Source organism: Sciurus vulgaris (assembly GCF_902686455.1).
Source record: "Sciurus vulgaris genome assembly, chromosome: 19".
NCBI lineage: Eukaryota > Metazoa > Chordata > Mammalia > Rodentia > Sciuridae > Sciurus > Sciurus vulgaris.
Window position 1 is genome coordinate 7,067,962 of NC_136480.1, and position 20,132 is coordinate 7,088,093.

The 20,132-nt window shown below is 45.1% G+C and overlaps 2 protein-coding genes across 2 annotated transcripts in view; one reads left to right on the forward strand and one right to left on the reverse strand.

Moving 5' to 3' along the window:
- SYN2 (synapsin II) overlaps positions 1-20,132 on the reverse strand; it is a 143,852-nt gene that overhangs the window by 19,479 nt on the left and 104,241 nt on the right. Inside the window, exons 5-10 of the mRNA XM_079122571.1 lie at positions 16,260-16,349; positions 6,141-6,203; positions 5,760-5,902; positions 3,179-3,253; positions 2,599-2,701; positions 1,161-1,310 (exon numbers count right to left, since the gene is read on the reverse strand). Of these exons, the coding sequence (XP_078978697.1) occupies positions 1,161-1,310; positions 2,599-2,701; positions 3,179-3,253; positions 5,760-5,902; positions 6,141-6,203; positions 16,260-16,349 (624 nt within the window). The remainder of the gene's footprint in view (positions 1-1,160; positions 1,311-2,598; positions 2,702-3,178; positions 3,254-5,759; positions 5,903-6,140; positions 6,204-16,259; positions 16,350-20,132) is intronic.
- TIMP4 (TIMP metallopeptidase inhibitor 4) lies at positions 8,251-14,465 on the forward strand. The gene is made up of 6 exons (XM_079122572.1): positions 8,251-8,373; positions 8,545-8,716; positions 9,827-9,924; positions 10,348-10,462; positions 13,310-13,434; positions 13,973-14,465. Exons 2-6 carry the CDS (start codon positions 8,578-8,580, stop codon positions 14,171-14,173), a joined length of 678 nt encoding a protein of 225 aa, XP_078978698.1. The 5' UTR covers positions 8,251-8,373; positions 8,545-8,577; the 3' UTR covers positions 14,174-14,465.

Below are 20,132 nucleotides of genomic sequence, written 5' to 3' on the forward strand. Positions count from 1 at the left end.
GTCTACTTACTTCTGTAACAACAGCTGACCTTCACCAGGTGCTTCACTTTGTGCGATGCCACCTTTTAGGTTTCTTACATCATGTAATTCTCCTAAGAACCCTAAGAGATAGGTCCTGTGGTTATCATTCTTGAACCAAAAACAGGGACCTTGCCCCAGGTCACAACACCAATAAATGCAGGGTTTAGAATTCAAATTGGGTAGTTCTCATTTCAAAACTCACATTTTAAATCACTATTATATTCTACCCGCTTAACTGTTTGATGTTGGATTTTGAAGAAAAGGTTTTTTTGAGAGAATTCTGATTTATAAATGATAAAATCCATAAAAGCCTCCGAAGCTAATAACTTCTTCCCAAAATTACATAGCTACTTAGGGGAAAAGCTAGATTAAGGCTCAATTCTTTGATTCATTGCCCGAAGTTCTTCTCACTTCATTATACAAAAGTTCAGTGGAAAGAAAAGTATAAATATTTTTGAAAAATGAGATACCTTCTTTGTGGAACCAAAGAACTTCAGATCCAGGGTCTCTTCCTTTCTTTGGCACATGCTAGAGCCACAGGGTCACAAAACTTCAGTGTGGATATCCTAGTAGGCCTGCAGCTAGGATACTGTTATGTGACTGGCCCTAAGCTAGGTACTACTTCAATTCAACCTCCTCTCTCTTAGGAAAAGGGTATCTTTAATTTTGAGTTTTACCTTGTCACTCTCTCAGAATGAAGAATCTGACTCTTCTCTTTTTCTATACCAGATGTCTCAGAAAGACACTCCCCCACTTTTTTAGAAAACAAATGTAGCAGTGAACAGCTAGTGAGCAATCTGATTCAGCTCTTCCTCAAAGACCTCCCACTTTAAATATGGGAGCATCCTGAGTCCCAGAGGAAACAAGCTCTGGTTCCCTGGAGACTTCAAGTTCAGAGAGAAGAGATCCAATACTCCATACCTGTCAGTCCAATAGCTGTTATTGCATACTGCTCATGAGAAGGGCCCTATCACGGGTGGTGGGAGATAAACAGGTCTCCAGAGGAAGACAAGAAAGAGGGAGAAGATTGCTTAGATCCTACCCAGGCCTGTGGGTGTCTGACCTCTATTCCATTCTAGAGTCACCAATGTCCAGAGCAGTGGTTCTTGGCTGTCCTATGTCTCTTCACAGTTGCTTACCTGTGGCTGCTGGGTGGTTAAGGGCCTCTGAGGAGATAGGACAGGAGTCCTGGACAGCAGCTGGTTCATCTTGCTGATGACTAGTTCAGTGATGAGTTGTCTGTCCTCCACCTGGTGTTCTCCAATCAGTGGCATGCTACAGTCCATGACCTGGTGGAAGACGTGGTGGAAGACGTGAGGAAAGGGTCTGGAAATGTAAAGGCCTGGCCTGGTCTTCCTGGGCTGGTGATGAAGCAGGTGTTCTTGTCTTCAGCTGGAAGCATGGTCCTTGCAGAAACAGGACCTTGGTCCTCTCTTCCTGCAAACCTTTGCCTCAGGCCACTTCCCTTTACCTTCACCCAGGACAGGGATGGGTGAGAGGGAGATTGCTAGCTGAAGGTAATGGGAAAAGGGAGGGAGAAAGGAAAGAGCTTGAAGGACCCAGGGCTCAAACTTTGCAGACAGAGGAACAGGAAGACATGAAGGATGTTCCCATAAGTTTCTGATGAAGAACGGGCAGTTTTCATCCCTGTGAATTTTCACCTGTACAATCTCTGTCTCTAGATAGACTCTGCTCATAAAATGATCAGATTCCTCCCTGTGCTTCTGACTTGGGATGCCTTTCGTAACTGCCACCAATTCTGATTCTTCTTGAGTCAAAAGTAATAGGTCGCTCTTTTTGGAAATGTCTGGTTTAGTAGGATCATAGATTCCATAGTCCCACTTTCTCATTTACTCAGGAAAAACCTGCTCACACTCCGAGAGGGGCAGTGGCCATCCTGGAGTTGAAGCAGGTCATGGGGGTGGGGGTAAATTTTGAATCTGAAAGCCACTCTGGGCTCCTGACACCAGTACTCTGAAATCACTCTGGCAAGGAGCCATTCCTGCCCCCAGGAAGACTGGGCAACAATGTATGTGAAGAATTCATACTGCCATGGACTTTTCTCTGAATATGGAAAAGAAGAGTCAGAAAAGTTGTGTTAGAGGACCAGGATGAGTAAAGTGTCTCCAAGGTCCAGAAAAATGCTAAGAAAAATCTCCCGCCCGCAGGTGCCCAGGTTGACACCAATTCACCCTGTGGCCTAGGCACAGGATCACAGGACTAGGCCAATTTTCTTGCCTGTAAAATGAGCAGGTTGGACCAAATGACTCCAAAAGGAAGCTTTCTCAGACTAAGAATGCTAAAGTCACTACAGCCTTCCCAAAGGAATGGCTAGACTAGGATGCCAGGAACCCATATCTGCCATCTATTATCCAAGGTGTGCTCTGGATTAGCAGGTTGGAAGCAACAGCTCCCCACTGGTGGAGGTATCCCACTACTCAGATGTGCTATCTGGGGCCTTGAGACAACTCAGATTCTAAACTAAATGCAGTCTGGGCTGCCCACATAGATTTTGAGCCAAGAGTTTGGCTTCCAGCCTTGGGTGTTGTTTCTCAGATACTTTTGGGTCAGACTTACCTCAAAAATGTAGTCTTTTCCATCTTTGCCATGTACAGCTTTGACAGCACAGATGTCTAGGCCACCAAACATCTCAGAGCAGGTGTCCACCCATAGTTTGTACCTGGAGGGAATGGGAAAGTGTCCTGAGGATGGAGCATACCTCAAGCCTTCTTGCTGGTTGGGCTCTTCTTACAGCCTCCATCTGTCCTATCTCCACCCCACCCCCATTTTCCATCCTGCAATCATCCAACATGGTCCCTTATTTACATACAGTGATTTCCATTTCTGCTCTCCTGATCCTACCCATCTTTGCAAGCCCAGGGAAGGTTCTACCTCTTCCAGGAGGCCTTCTTGGCTATTCCAGCCCATGTTTACTACTACTCCTTTCTTGGACCTTCTTTAGTATGCAGTCTTTATCTCCATAATTTAGCACAAGACCCAGTCCTGCCTGATCTTGTTGACTGGCTTCTTGAGTCTTTGTGTTTTATTAGTCCTGTCTGCTCAGAGGCTCCCTTTGGGCAGACTTCCTCCTTTCTTACACCTCTTCATCTATGGCAGCCTCCCTCTCACTGGGGACTGGATTTCTTCTCTCACTCACCTGTCTGACATGGCGATCTGCTCCAGCATTGCAGAGCCAGTATTCGTCTTCCAGTTCCCCGAGATTGATGTCCTCCTGCAACAAGGTCCCACCAGGGTAGAACAGGCCATGAGCCACATCAGCAACAGGAGGGCATGAAACCTTCCAGAACTGAAGTTCACTTTCCCTAACTGCTTTTCCCGCAAATAGCCTGGGGTCTGTCTGTTGAGCCTACAGCACGCCCCCTGCCTCTGCCAAACTCCCACTTGTGAGGCCCTCCTCTCTCCACAGTGGTCTAGCTCAGAAGACTTCTGCTCCATAAAGACTTTTCTGATCTGATCTTTTCAAATAAATAAGTTCTTGCTCCCATTAGAATTTTGCCTATAACTCACAATCTTACATCTACTTTTTAATTTAGTTACTTGAGCTGAAACTTAAGCCAAGACTTGTCCATGACTTTGTAAAACACCTGAGGTATATACTGTGTCCTGTACCCTTGCCAACTCACAGTGCCTGGGCATACAAACTGAATCCCACTTGTCCTGGAAATTCTAACAGGGTTCTTGTGAATATCCCCCAATGTCTTCTTCACTAACGCTCTCAATTCTGTAATTCAACAGTTAATTTCTTAGCTCCACCACACTATTAGCCGTGTGGCTCTGGGTAAGTCAGTTAACCTTTGGGCTTCACTCAACTGTCAAATGGAACTGATGGCATCAAGTCATCAATCTCTGTTATGCCCACTGTACTGGCCCTCCATGAGCATGTGTTAAGAGTCAACTAGTCTTAGACTCCATAAGAGGTGGAAGACCAGGTTTCTGATTCTGGATTTGCTCTTGACTGACTGGGTGACCATGGGAGAGTTGGTCACAGGGTTGCCAGGAGGACCAGTTGGTACAGGGTTAAGTGAACTATAAAACAGCAAAAATGTAACTTTTAAATCAAGTCTTCACCCAGACACAGTCAAGGGGGAAGGGAATGGCTTAGGGGACAGAGTCCTCCTCTTACACCATGGACAGAGCCCTCCATGTACTGTCCTCACCATGAAGTACTGTTTGCAGAGTGGCTGTGCCAGTTCCTCCAAGTATCCCCCCACAAAGATCTGATTTCAGACACTGAGAAAGCTCCACATATGGAGGGGGCAACAACAACCATCTACTTGGACAGTTCTGGCTGCTTTCCAGGGTGCCTCCTCACCAAACCCTTCACAAGAACCCCACTTCAAACCCCCTGCTTTGAGCAGGCTGGAATTCTTGCTCTGCTTTATAGGCAAGAAGTTCAGACTCAGACAGGCTAGATGACTTGTCCAAGATTGCATGTCCAGTCACAGCAGATAGGAGATAAAAGTCCAGGAAGCTTGATTCCCTCTGTGATGTGCTTTCCTCTGCATCCACTACCAAATTCAGAAAAAAACTAATAAGTAGCTGAGTAGCTGGCAAAACCTGAGTAGAAACTCAAAGACAAAAATCAGAATAACTATAACTGTCTTCCTAAGCTTATGGCTTACTAAGGTGTCCCTGTAAAGAGATTCCTCAAGGCAGGGACAGAGAGACACTCACTTTCAAGTTCCCAGCATAGAGCCATGACACATAACAGGGTCTCAGAAACTCTGAGTAAATAATAATATCCCTTATGTTTTCATTACATTTTCAAGTTTGCAAAGCTCTCTAAGACTTCACATCCTTAGCTAACAATGGGACATAGGATATAGATCTATAAGGGCCTCCTCAGGTATGGGAATGGAGGTGACACTGAGAGGTCACTCATCTGCTGTGGACTTGAAGGCCATGTGACCTCTATTATGACCTACTGAGAGTGAGGGCAGAACCAGCATCTTCTTTTCATCAAACATGGATTTTTTTTTTTTTTTTGCAAACAAAGGAAATGCCATCTAAAATTTCTCCGGTTGTTCACCCTTCATCAATTTTAGGAATTTTTCTTTAAATTCTAATGAGGGAAATTTTTAACTTTTCATTTTGCCAAATGGATACAGTTATGTGGGGAAATAATTTCCTCTTAAAACCACTGGACTTTTTTTAACTCTCTGTAGCATTTTTTAGGGCTAGATATGTACCTTAGGAGTTTAACTTTACTCTTACTTTGGCAGTCTGGTGAAGCACAGTATTCCTTTCCATGTATAAAATATATAAAATGTGCAAATGTATAAAGTATGTAAGATCACAAAGACACCCAATTAGAGTTATCAAGAATATGTAAATATGTAAATCAAAGGACACAGAAGCAGGTCTAATAACTACCATAATGTTTACATAGGGATGACAGTAACTGGTACTCAGATCTGTCACAACTGTAGTGTGATTACCTTTGGTGACAAAGTCCTATGTACTGCTATTACGATAGTCTGTAGTAGAAGACTGTTTTTATAACTGAAGAGAAAGCTAGGGAAATTAATACTAATTTTATTTTTCATAGTAGTTTATAGACTGCCCTCCCCTAACTTCCAAAGAACCCAGGTTAGAAGTCCCAGATCTAAGTGGCATGCTCTCTCTGTATCCTGCCTTGTGAGCCAGATGAGGTTAAACCGAGAGCTGTTTGATAAGAAAAAATAGCATCTGCTGGGACACCACACCTCCTCACTTACATGTAAGCCTTGTAATTGCTGCCAATCTTCTGGACCCGGATATCATACTTGGCATCAATAAAGGGCTCTGCTGTGGCATAGGTCTGAGTGAGGGCCACCACACTAGCAATGTCCTGGAAGTCGTAGTGGTTTTCCACTTTGACCTAATGTTGGAATTAGGCAAAAAGGAAGAAAGGGAGACATACACATGTACACCCTGAGAAGTCAAAAGAGCCCGAGGCATTCAAACCCACTGAAGAGTGTCCTTCTGTTTTTCCTCCACTATGGAGGATTAAAGCTAGGGCCTCATGCATGCTAAGCAAATGCTCTTCTGAGCTATTTCTCCAGCAGAAATGCCCGTCGTGGTCCAACCCCATGGCACTGCAGGCCCCTCTGCCTTACCTTGCCCATGCCAGAGTGAGCATGGCCAATCTTCACCACCACGGGGAATGTGGGCAGTGTCAGCTGAAGGCAGAGAAGAAAGGAACAAACTGGTCAGGTGTGCCTATCTCTCTGTGGGATCCTATGAACATTTTTCTTGGGAACACCCTTTGGAGGGTCCTTAAAGAATCAGACCAACCTATTTGCTTTACAAATTAAAAAACGGGACCCACAGGACGATGGTGACTTTCCTAAGGTCACACAGCATGTTAAAGAGCTTTTATGAACCTGTTCTTACTCTACATCTCACTGCTTCAACCTTCTCTGATAGACAAACCCTGGCAGGATTGGCTCTCGGCTAAAGAGAACAACAACAAAAATTTTTGGAAAGGGTAAATTTTACTATATGTAAATTGTACTGTAATAAACCCAAAGTTTTTTTTGATGCATATTTATCATCTCAATGTCCTTTCATCATGTACCTCTTAGTACCCACCCCCTTCAAAAATACCAACCCAGATGCACTCTCCTTCATTCACACTCTTCGCTGCTCACCAGCACCACAACCTCAACCCCAAATATGGCTTAATATGCTAAGGCCTATTTCTGCCTCGTTTGGGGTTTGGAAGAGAGCTCATATAAGAATTTAATGTGTTTACCCTTGGAAAAGGATCCTTAATGAAAGTAAATGCTTCCTTGAAGTAGTCTTTAACAGAGGAGCAATAAATCTTAAAAGAAAAATTTACCCTCCAAAGACAGGATTTTGAGTTGTTAAAAAAAAAAGACAAATAAAAGCCAAATGCAACTGGAAGAAATAATGTGGTAGAGGATACGGAACACTAGAATAGATGTCAGGATACTTGTATTCTAGTCTTCCCTGCCACTAACTTATCACAAGTCATTTTATATCACTGACCTTCAGCATTCACACCTGTCAAATGATTGGACTGGATGGTTTGGAGGTCCCTCCAAATAATAATACATCCAATTCTTATTTTGGTCTAGACATGGTATGAAGAACCAACCTGGACACCAACTTGGACCTATCCTCTCTTTCAGTCTGACTTGGCTCTCTCCTTTCAAACATCACCAATACCATCCAAGTTTAAAGATATTCTCTGAAGAAGATAATGGTCACTTTGATGAAAACATCAGATTCCCATGGAATCTTGGTGTGATGAGATACTGGGAGAATGTAACCTGAGGATTTCAGCATTCCTGGCTGAAACCAGTAGAGGCTGGGGGAAAGGGCTTCAGAAAACATGTACTTCAGGGCTGGGGGTGTAGTCCAATAGGACAGTGCTTATCTAGCTTGTGCAAGTACTCCTTATCCCCAGCACTGGAAAAAAAAAAAAAAAAAAAAGAAGAAATGATGTAGTTCAAGCCTGTTTTATGGAGGAAAAAATTAAAGTCCTGCAAAATAAAGGTGGCAAAGCTACCTAATGACAGAATCAGAACCTGACCTTCTACTTTCTAGTATAGCACGTATGGAAATATCCTCCAGCTATAATTCCACAGGTCTCCTATTTAGAGACTTGGCGCCCTATGCTATCAAACTGTGGACAAGGCTTGGGTCACAGTGAGCCTAAGCATCTTGCTTCTTTGGTCTCCAAGCTGCTCCACCTGCTATAACATGACATAGTCTCCAGTGGCTATAACATGCAATAACAATCAGTATAGCCCAGGGCCTGGAGACAGGGCCTTGAGGTCTAAAGTTTGCCCTGAGTGATAGGGCACCCAAGGTGTTAGCAGACACTGAGGAATGCCCCTAGCTATCTGCAGAGTCTAAGGCTCTGGCTTTGAGAAAGGGTTTCTAAAGCACAGGCTGCTTTCTCTGACATTTCTCCCCACCCCACCCCCCAGCAGACAGAGCCAAGACACGCACACCACAATGTTCTCTGTCCCTTCCCTGTTTGTTGTTGCTTTGGAGCCTCATAAATAGGGCATTGAAAACACTTCCTGCAGCTGAAGGAAGCCCTGAGTAGCTTGTCTCATTCCCAGTATGCAGCTCAGCAAGGGTCCGTCCTTCTCCATCACTGTCTTTTGCCTGTTGTAATTCTGTCTGCCTCTCACTCTCTGAGTCTCTCCTCATTTGTTCCTTCTGCCTGAATCACACACAGCCCCTCTTCTTTCTGTCCTCCTGCTCTTTGCCGCTCTTCCATCTCTGTGCCCCTGACACCATCCCCTCTCCCCGTCCTCCCTCCACCCCCAGAGGCTTAACTACTTAGGATTCCCACTAACTCTCCCTGAGAGGGTCAGTCGGTCAGTCAAGGGCCTCAGGTCCTGCAGCCACGCGTGGCTTCAAGCCAAAGGAGGGCGGAGCCCATTGGGGGCGGGACTGGTTCTAGGGCCACCTCATAAAGCCTTGGGGGGAGGGTCAGGCACGTTCTGGAGGAGTCTTGAACTGGCTGTTCTGGTCTGACAGACTCCACAATCTCCACTGGGTCTCTGCCTTGTCATGCCCCGGAGCCCCTCCATCGCGCCGAGCTGGGTGCTGGTGCTGAGGCTGCTAGCTTTGCTACGGCCCCCGGGGCTGGGCGAGGCATGCAGCTGCGTCCCAGCGCATCCGCAGCAGCACTTCTGCAACTCCGGGGTTGGTGAGTCCGAGGCCCAAGTTCCCCGTAGCAGGGGAGGGTTGAGGTGGGGCTGAGCAGTAGACAAGGAGTCTGAGGAAAGGGGAGGAGCTCCAATCCCTCTCACCGTTGCCTCCTGCTGAGGCCGATGGGTTGAAAGGGCTAGCACCAGAGCAATCTTGCTAACACAGAATCTGACTGATTTGTAAGAAAATAGATTGTCAGGCCCTCTACAGCGACCTCCGCCCCATCTTGGCCATATTGCAATTTAGGAGTCTCATTGAACTGGAGTGTCAGAGTGATCCAGCTGGGTTGGGAGTGGGAAGGAGGAAGAGGCAATTTGCGGAACACCTACCTGTCTCTGTCCAGGCCTATAATTGAGACTGTCACCATGTCCTCATCTCAACTCTTATCTTTTGCCCTTTCTCTCCCCTCTACCTGGATGCCCTTCCCCCGTACTCTTAAATTCCTGGCACACTCCTATTCATCCTTCAAGGTCTAACTCGGGTCCCTTCTTTGAAGGCTTCCTCACTTCCTGGCTACTGCTGTGTCTCTATCAAGTTTGGGCTTCTATTCTATTATTCTTTAAAGGCATGTCCTCTGCTAGACTAGAAGTTCTGCAGAATGGGGACCCTGTCTTAATCACAGCTGTGGGACTTATGCTCAGAACAAGACCGAGAGGAAGACTTTCATAAACAGTTTTTGATTTATGCACAAATGGCAAGAGATGGATTTTCTCAGTGCACGCTCAGAATATTTATGGATTCAATAAACATTTACTAATGTCAACTCTGGGAGAGCTTCGCGGCTCTGAGCTAGTTCAACAGATGAGTCTCACAGGAATCCTTCAAGGGGCTCCTTCCCCCTCCACCATCCTGACTCCTCCTGTTTGCCCACTGTCCCCAGGGTTACAGGAACTAAAGCTCTCCAAAGTAACAGGTTGAACATGGCCAAAAGAGCACAGAGGCTGAGGATAACAAGTCCTGAAGAGTTTGAACTTGCGGTGACTGCAGAACTCATAGCTATCACACCACTCAAAATCCAACACCTGAATGAAATTCTCCAGCATCCCCAGATCATCCAGAGCTCCAATGGACCACTCCAAGTGCTTCCCTCTTTCTTCTCCCCATGCAGTGATTCGGGCCAAAGTCTCCAGTGAGAAGATAGTTACTGCCAGTGACGACCCTTCTGACCCTCAAAAATTGATGCGGTATGAAATCAAACAGACAAAGGTACATGGGGGCAGGACAGGGGGTTTACCCTCATTGGGCTGATAGGGGGACTGGATCTGTGTTTGGGGAGGGTAGGTTTCAGACAATTTGGTTCAGAGATCTTTTCAAAGTGGAACTGGCTGGAATGCTGGGAGCAGGGGCCACAAAATCCAAGGGCAATACAAGGTGGGGCCTCAGTGCCTGTTCACAGAGCCATTGAAGTACCTTTCCTTCCACTGGAATAAACCAAGGTTTAGATTTTCTTTAAAGACAAAGACAACCCAGTTGGAGTCCATGGACTCTGTGTACCAATTCTGAAACTAGACTTTTAATTAATTTTCGAGACTGAGAAATGAGAAGTTTTTGCCTGTTAATATACAAATCATATTCACTGACCCAATATTTTTGTTTGTTTGTTTGTTTGTTTTTGCAATTGCCTTTCAGATGTTTAAAGGGTTTGAGAAAGTCAAGGATATTCGGTATGTCTATACCCCTACAGTCCCTCCTCTCTGCGGTGTGAGACTAATAGCCAACAACCAGAAGCAGTACCTTCTGACTGGTAAGTCAAAGACCAGCAGCTGACTGGGATGGAGTTTGTCCCAAGTAGGTACTGAGGTAGGAGCCAGGGCCTTCCTGGGGCTGCAGGCTAGTCAGGTGGCATAAAACAGTTGTGATAGTGACAGCCTGCTTGTTAGTTGGAATGAGTCTTGGTGACTTCCCTTTAAGGCAGGAGTCCTCCTTAGAGTGATATTGGCCACTGCTTCATAGTTTTAAGGACAGAGTGCTCTCCCAGCCTAGGGCAGCAAGCTCCATTTTGAAAGTTTTAATTGGTATACAATTTTTGGCATCTTGAACCAAAATCTACCCGCTGAAACTGCTCCTTATGGGTTCAGCACTGCCTTTTGCATAGGCCCTCATGGGAGCCTTGAGTCTAACACAGTTCTGTCCCATGAACTTGGGCATAGGCAAGCCTCCTCCATTCTGAAATGGTTTGGATAGAACAGTTAAAGAACTGTATAAGAATATGACTCCATAAATTAACATACAACACTAAATTACTTTGGAGTTTAGGGAAAGGAGGTATTTGCGTGACTGCGAACAATCAAGGAAGCTTTGCAGTATCAGTGAGATCTAAATTGGCTGCTTTCAAAAGATGAAAAATAGCTGGGCATGGTGACATATGCCTGTAATCCTAGCGACTTAGGAGGCTGAGGCAGGAGGACTGCAAGTTCAAGGCAGCCTCAATAACTTAGTGAGATTTTGTCTCAAAAACAAAAACAAAAAAAAAAGGGGCTGGAGTTGTAGCTTAGTGGTAGAACACCTCTGGATTCAATCCCTAGTACCACACACATACACATAAACACATACACAAATAAAAGAAAAGAAAGAAAAGAAGAAAAATTATCTAGAAAGAAAGCAAGGAAAATGAAAAACATAGCAGGTGTAGAGAATAGGTAGAAGCATTTGACTATCCATCGATCCATTGGATAACAAATGACCACCTAAACACACTGCCAGGCCTTAGACAGGAGAATGGAGATTGAAAAAAACATAGTCTCCAAAGAGTTTGGAAATGGCTCTTGAGGAGTGACAGGCATGGGAAGCCACACTGATTGGGGTCAGCTCCAAGGATGTGGAATTGTGCTAAGCGGGGAGCTTCTGGGTGGGAGACGCGGCATGCTGCTGAGCCCTCAGGTTCCCAGGAGACCAGTACCTACCCTCTGTGTGTCTGGTCATTTGTTAGGCTCTGAGGTACAAGCTCTCTGCCCTCAAGAAGATCAAGTATAACTGAGGGTTGGGATAAACAACAAATTGTAAGTCCATGGAAAAGTCATCAGTGGCACCTACACCCTTCAGAGAAAGTTAGAAACTCTCATGGCTGATTATGAAAGCCCTTTGAGACCAGAAGAACATTGCTGATCTTTCTAGCTTGATCTTCTGCTCTTTGTCAATAACAGTTCCCTGCCCCTCCATCTCTCAGAGCTGAAATAGACTACTTGCAGCTGCAGAAGGTGTGCCAATGGGCTGTCATTCTGCCTTTGTGTAGGACAGAGCCAAGGTCCAGAAATCCCTCCACTTCTGTGGCAGATGAATTCTACCCATTCCTTCAAAGCACAACACAACCTTCCCCTCCTCTGGGACACCTTTTTTTTTTCTCTCTACCTCTTCCTTACCTGGAGATAATTGTACTTTCCTTTCTCTTACACTACATCTTCTGTATAATCACACAATAGGATCATTTTTGCCTACATAAGATCTACCCTTCACATTTGAAGTTCTTGGGAGCCGAGATCCTGTCATATTTATTTCTGTATTCCTGGTTCTGGTCTTGGCCGTTATGCTTTGTGAGCAACTGAAGTTCTAGGAGAGGCAAGGGCCTGCATGGTCACGACAAGGACAAGGTGGTACTGAAAAGGATCTTTGAAAGATGGGAAGGAGCTTGCTAAGGAAAGAAGGGGAACTTTCTAATGGGCAAAGTCTCACCAGGGGGTAGGAGATGGAAAGATTGGAAAGGGGAAGGGAACCTATTATTTATTGAACGTTTTCTGTGAGCCTTCAACTGTATGGGGAATTCTACAGACATTCTTATTTAATCTTGACCACAACTTTATTATTCTCATCTTCTAGGTGAGAGGTTTTGTGACTTTCTTTAAGGTTATACAGTAAGTAAGTGAAAAGAAGGGGGTCCCACAGAGTCTGACCTTTTTTAAAGTTGTTGGAGATCAAATCCAAGACGTTGCACATGCCAGGAAAGCATTTACCTCAGCTACATCCCAGTTGAAGTCTGATTTTAAAGCCCACCTTCTTCTTTCTGTACCATGCTAAAGGACAATGTCTTCACCAGACCCCACAATTCTACCTTGCACAAACGTAATATGTTAATCTCTTACTATAAAGGTTACGGGGGGTTTTTTCAGTTCTTTCAATTGAGCTCCATATTGCCATGGCTATCAAAAAGCCACTGGACCCTACCCACTGAGGCATATTTTAAACAGCACAGAGGCCTCTCAGTTATTTCACTGGAATATTCAGTAAGATTCAGAAGTTCAAGAAGGAGAGGGTAACAGTTAAAATTATATCAGGTTTCTTAATTAAAGTCCCTTATTAACCTTACATCTAATTTTGGTAATTCACACAGTGAAAATTTAAAAAAATCAATAAACTTTATTGCTTACAAATCTCTATACCTAATTTAAAACATTGCTAGTTACAGATAGAAATTCTGTTTCCTTCATTCTTTCAACTATCTATGCCTTAAAATAAAATTCCAATTTTTTTCATTAAAAAAAAAAAAAAGCCACTGGAGCTTTGGCTTTGTCATTGGCTATGATTCTGGGTCCTTGAAGGACTCAGGGCTCTAGGAGCAGTATCCTGATGTTATATTCTCTTCCATCTCCCCATGAAGGTGACGTCCTCAGTGACGGAAAAATCTTCATCAATCTGTGCAACGAAGTCCTGCCCTGGGAAAATGTGTCCTCTGCGCAGAGGGAGAGTCTGAATCATGGCTACCTTATCAACTGCGGCTGCAAAGTGAGGGGATGGCCATTTCTAAGACATTCCGGGGTGGGCAAGGGTCTTAAGCCTTGCAGCCTCACCCTTCATGCTTCCTTCCTTCATCTATGCATTTATTCATTTATTATACTCCACTTGAAATACGACATGGATCAGACACTGCATGAAGCTGGGGGTGGGGAAGCAAGAATCCATAGGCCCTGACCTTGAAGAACTTAACATTTTGGCGGGGAGAGTGATCATCATATAAAGCAGACCGAGATGACGTTACCATAGTCACTATTAAATAAGACTTATTAAATAAGACATTTTAAGGTAAAGAAATTAAAGCTCTGGGAAGTGAAGTGATTTGCTAAAGGTAAATGGTAGATTCCAGAAATGATATTAGGGAGCACAGGGCAGGAGAACTTAGGGGGAAGTGTGGGGACGAGGAAAGGCTCCATAAGACACAGGGTGGGCGGTCGAGAAGGGCTGGGAAGATATGCAGGGGTCTGAAAGGCAGCAACAGAAAAGGAAGGACCTCTTCCTCACCCTAATGTTGTGGTCATGACTCTAGATTACCACCTGCTATTCAGCGGACTGTACCAACTTGATCCGCAATGAGTGCCTCTGGACAGACTGGCTGTTGGAACGGACGCTCTATGGGAACCAGGCCCAGCATTTTATCTGCAAGAAGAATGCAGACAGCACCTGCAGCTGGCAGCTGGTACACCACCACCCCCTTAGGAAGGCGTTGGTTGACATCATCCAGCCTTAGTAAAGACCAGTGACCACCACATCCTTTCAAGAGACCTGAAGACCAAGCCACTTCTCCTTCTCTGTGGAACTCTGCCCGAGACCATCTACCCTATTGCTCTAGCCAAAGGGAAGTACCAAGTGGTCAGCCTTATCAGCATCATGGCAGGGATGGGGCACATTACTGCTTGTGTCTAAGACTCTAGTCCACAACCTGGGAAGGTGGTGTGACTTTTTTGTCCGGCCCTCATTCCTTCTCTCCTTACCCCCAACCCCCTCCCCCCAATAGTTTAATCTATTGCTGAAAGTTTTGATTCTGGCTCAGTTTGTTTTCCAGGGCCAAGACTAATTTCTTTTCTCCCCAGGAAAATACGTGTTCATTTAGCTTAAATTATCTGATAGGAGAGAAATGGTGAATGTTACACATATCACACCCTTGTGATGTGTAATAATAGAAGATGGGTTGACAGGAGTAGGAATGAAGTGAACAACACTACGGCTGTGTGTCCTCTACTCCTGTTGATTCCATTCACCCTAATCCTCTCATGCACTGTCATGTGTGGGGGACACAGAATCACTCGATGTGAGAGCTAGAACAGCCTAAGGCCCCTCTCTATGCTGCAGTCCCCTTGACACCATTCCTGGCAGAAGATTCCAGCACACCTCTGGATAAGAGAAGACTTGCTGTCCCTGATGCCCTCAGCTGATGTCCAGAGGCCATCTCTTTTGCCTCTTTTAGGTTACTAATATCTTCGTTCCTACTTCAGGACTTTTTTTTTTTATAGCCAAAAAGGCCTTTCTCTTGCAGAGTGGAAACACCCCCTTCATCAGCTTTTGACACCCTAGAGAGGTGATCTCAAATTTCAGGACAGATGATAGGAGATAACACAAGGACCCCTGGGGGAAAAGAGGAGGAATACACTGTGCACTTAATGTAATTTTCTTCCTCACTGGTCAGCCCTGCTAGAGGTTACAGCAGGAAAAAATTGCTTTGATCCCCAGAGATTTCCTCTACCTTACCACTGTGTCCTAGACTACCTGAGATCTCCAGCCACAGGCCCTCAGGGTTCCTCAGGCCCTCTATGAACCTTTCTCGCTTGCCTTAAATGGGAAAGTCCTGATATTAACCTCTAGGATTTATTTAGGGCAAGAGTTTAAAATTCCAGAGCTCTCCCTGAGGAAGTTCTGGCAAAGATGATAATAGACATAATTCTTTTTAAGCCCCAAGCTCCCCCACCCCATCTTCTATATGTGTGGTCTGCTGGTAAGCAGGGTTGTTATGTACAATGTGCCAGAAGAAGGGTCAGGATTCACAGAGGTGCTGCAAATGGAGATCCCTTTTGGAGAATGAACAACACGGTCTTTGTTCCAGAGCACAATACTTGCAAAGCTTTGGCAGCCAGTCTCCATTGGTGGGTTAAGCAGCATCACCAACTGATCACACAAGCCTTGGGCAGAAAGTATGATAGCTTGAGCTCCAGGCTATCCTGGAGGAAAAACATTAGTCACAGCCTTCCTATGAACCAATTGTCCCATCTCTCTGATCCTTCTGACCTCCTAGGATGGACTCAGAGAAGGCATAGGGTTAGTCCAGCCTTATCACAATCTGGAGGAAGCTAAGGGAATGGAAGTCTGAGGAATAATATAAGAGCAACACCTTATATCTAAGGAGAGCATCACACTTTATCAGAAAGCTATTATTAAGAGACTCAAGTTACTTAAATCTTGTACATATCATATTAGACATCCTGATCAGGGATAGTATTTGTCTACCCATCTGTCTGGTTGGAAAACTGACACATGGTAAGGGAATGTAACTTGTTCTGTGATACCTGGCAGAGCTAGAGATATAACTCCTAATAGTGAGATCTGATTGTCGGGCCACAAGTTCATTATACCCTTAGATTGACTAAACTGCCTTTGTTTCTGTTATTACCTATTCGGCTCCAGAATTTAAAAACAAAGGTTGTTGGCCAAAATTCAGTTACTATAGCTCCACAAAGTGACTCTATAGTTCCATTCCAGGGAGTCTTTGGGGTTGAGATAGTGAGGCCATGGTTAAACTCAGAGGGCAATCAGCAGAGACTCAGTCCCTACTCAGGACCTACCATCTCTTTGTGGTTGGGGTAGTATGTCTGCTCAATAAGTGGGAACTTGTCTCCTCCAAGTGTCTTGTAGATGGCCACCATCTGGGCAAACTGCAAAGAGAAGAAAACATTTCAGCTTACCTAAAACAACCCCTGGAACGGGGGACAAAGCACTAATCCATCAAATACTGAGCATTTGTTCTGTTGAGGCTTTGTGCTAAGCACACTGAAGATATAAGTGAACATGTAATTTCTGTTTGTAAGGAACATATGCTTTAGTTGGAGGAGAGAGAGAGAGAGAGAGAGAGAGAGAGAGAGAGAGAGAGAGAGAGAGAGAAAGCACTTTCGTTGGGCACCTACTCAGTTTTAATGGTATTTAATTTAATTCATATCAAATTGATAAACTAGATATTTTATCTTCATTTTATGTACAAGGCACAGAGGGGGTGAGAAACAAATAAAACCAAAGGACTGAAAAGAGGTGATGCTAGGATTGAAACTTGGGTCTCTTCACTGCAAATACCTGCTTCTCTGACCAATGGTGTCAGAAAAAGCTAGAGAGGTAACACAGGTCAATTATTGGAAGTTCAAGTTCAAGTGCCAGCCGAAGGAATGGAAGTTTTTTCATGGAGCTGTATGGAATCCCCAGAATTTGGCAGAGGGTGTTAAGAATAAGCTGTTCTTCAGGAAGATTTAGATGGTTATGGTGTGTATAACAGACAGACCCAGTCTTTCTGGGACTGACTTACCTAAGGACTCAATTTGCTGGACCCTTCCCCTTTGAGAAATGGGATAGCATCAAGGGGAAGAGGCAAAGCACATATACAGTGTCAGGGTTAAAGGACTTTTAGCACCCAGTCAGCACCTCTCTTCCGTTTGTAAATGAAGAAACTGAGGCCCAGGAGGCCACTTGCCCAAAGTTGTACAGTTGTTGAGCAGATTCACACCCAGGGCCTTTAATTCCCAATCTATAACTCTCCCAATTCCTTCAAGTAGCTATCTCTCAGGCTCGACAGAGGCCTCTCTCACAGGAAACCCAGGACTTTCCTGTCCAGTCCCTCCATACACACCCCACACTCCCAACCCCCATGTATGAGCAGCAAGGAAAATCTCTCTTGCACTGTGGGATTAGTTCATACAAGTCACCAGTATCTAGAGCAGCTAGAATGGAAAGTTATCTGATCAAACCTAGCTTCTACTTACCAGAAAGAAAAGCTAGGACAATTGTGAAAAGCTCAGGCACTATTTCTGCAAGGGAGGGAGCTGGCGCACAAGCCAGGCAGAGGAAAAGTGTTAGAGTAGTAAGAGCTCAGAACCAGATTATTAGAAACTTGGAGTCTTCTGGTTCTTTGTTTTGCCTCTTAACTTGCTAGAAGTCTCTGGAGAAGAGACTGATTACTCCTCTCCAGGTCTCATTTTCTTCACATATAAAATGAGAGGGTTAAATCTGATCAGTTTGTCATATTCTATACCACAAAGAATATCCCTTTACTGTATATCCTCCCAAATTCCACTATATAACTGCAATTTAAGTAGTCATCTGTTGAGATCCTTCTGTGGGCAAAGATATGACCTTATAATTTTTGAAATATTAGAAACTATTGGAATTCCTGGGCCACACCCTCTGATGACACATAATTGGTGACCCTCAAGCTCTATGGTCTCCTCTAGGACAGAAAGCATGATTCACGAACTCTCAATAAACAAGATTTTATTGCTGAAAAAGACTTCACAGAGTCTGCAGACCAGGCCTCCCACTTCACAAATGAGGAGACTGAGGCTAGAGAAGCAGGGGAGAGTGCAGGCTCCCAGGACACACCTGGAGAGGACGCGGGACTCTTCCCTTTCCCCAGTGCATTCTCTATTGTAATCTGCTGCTGCTGTTCTTTGGTTCCTCAGTTTGCTTTGACTATCAAGACTGTTCCCTTGGACCTTTCCTATCTTCTCAGATTCTCCCCACCATCTCATCTGCCTGCCCACGTGGAGCGGGCTGGTCCCCTGCCCTACCTGGGCTCTTGAGGCTCTCCAGCATCCCCGGGGAGCTGATGCCAGCTCTGCCTAACAACCTCTGTCCTGCTGCAGCCCACGCTCTGGCAAGGCACTAAGGCATGTGGGGCCCCATCTTCCCTGCATGTGGGGGAGTTACACAGATACCACACAGATGCCAGGAAGGCCTGCGGCAGACTCCCAGGGCCCTAGGACAGCCAAGACCAAAATGACAGCCAGTTCCCAGGCTTTAGCTAGGTCCCAGGGAGCTCACTCCACCCTCCTCACCTGATCTCCAGCAGTCCCTGTCTGCTCAAGGTACTAGGCTTGGCATCTAACCTCGGCCTCCCTGGAAACGTTGATAAAGTAACAGGTACACAGTTACCAATTAAACAAATATAATATCTGATAAGGGCTATTTCCTCTATACACAGATAAAAGAATGAATTTGAGAGCTGGGGTGCTGGTGACAATGAATAGGAAGAAATTCTCATTATATCCTATTACCCAATGAAGAAGAAAAAATTCATGGAAGAAATGAGATTTCAAGATCTGTGTCAACAATTTTATCCCCATCTCTTGGAACTTAAATGCTTTAATCTTGGTTCACCTGTCACTAAAAAGCTCACAAAGTGGGCTAGGGATTCAGTGGTAGAGTGCTTGCCTGGCATGTGTGAGGCCCTGGGTTCCATTCACAGCACTGGAGAGGAGAGGAGAGGAGAGAAGAGGGAGGAGAGGAGACGGAAACAAACCAGAAAGACTGACAGGAATTCAGATAAATTTAGAGCAATAAGGGGTGGTGGCATTCTTACTTTCTCTGGAATTCTGCTTTCATTGAAAGCCCCATTTCTGCTTCTGAAACTCCAGTGGCCTGCCCTGACAATTTCAGAGACAGCGGATGTGTTCACATGTGCAAGGCAGCGCCTTTGTCAACCCACTGGCGGCCTCTCCTGACATCCAGAGCAGAGTAAGAAATTTAGAAACATGAGCCAAAGTCATCATCTCAAAGGGACCCTCCCCCTCAGTCACCAAATTTGTCCACTTCTATTAACAGGCAGAGAACAATATTAAAATGTCATCTGTGTGGCAGCTGCTTAGTCAAACTGAAGGGAATACTTGGTATGTGGCCAGGGAGTTCTGCTGTTCTCATGCAGTGCCAAAGGCAATGTGCTGGGATGGTGAATGGGTGAGAGTGTGACCCCTCACCAGATCCCAGATCCCAGAGCCAGGCTCTCTCTGTTCCATTGCTGGCCTCTGCCACAGTTTAGGTAAAGAAAATAGGGAACTAGTTTCTTTATGAGGTTTCAGATATTAGGAGACTATAACAACCAGGCTGGTAAAAGAGAAGCAGGTAATACGATTAATCCCAGTTCGTAGACAAAGAAACCAGGACATAGTCAGAGAGCTGATAAGTAGTGAAATTACCCAGAAAAAGCTGATAATGGTGGCATCAGCCTGTCAGCCAACTTCTGACAAATCCTGGGGATGCAGTGCAGGGAGATTAGGGCATAAGTACATGAGGAAGCCCATGTGACTGAGGAGAAAGGGGAGATACCCAGAAAAAACACTTGCTAAAGGTCTCATGTGCTCTTCTGGGATGAAAGACACAACCCCTTCAGCCGGTTTCTGCAGAACTCCAGGATTCCAGACCTGCAGCCACACACACAGAAAGGCTTAACAAGTGGAGCTCGGGAGCCCAACCCGCTCCTTTGCTCACTGTAAGGCCTCCTGGCATCCAGGGGAACAGGAAAGCTGTCAGATCAGGTGTGAAAGAAGATCAAGAGCAGAGGTGATGGACCTGTTTGGTCAACCAACTTCCCCAGACTCCAGCTCTCTGAATAGTGAAGAGGCTTGGGGTTCCGAAACTTCACAATTAACCACCAGTGCCAGGAACCTTGGCAGTCATGT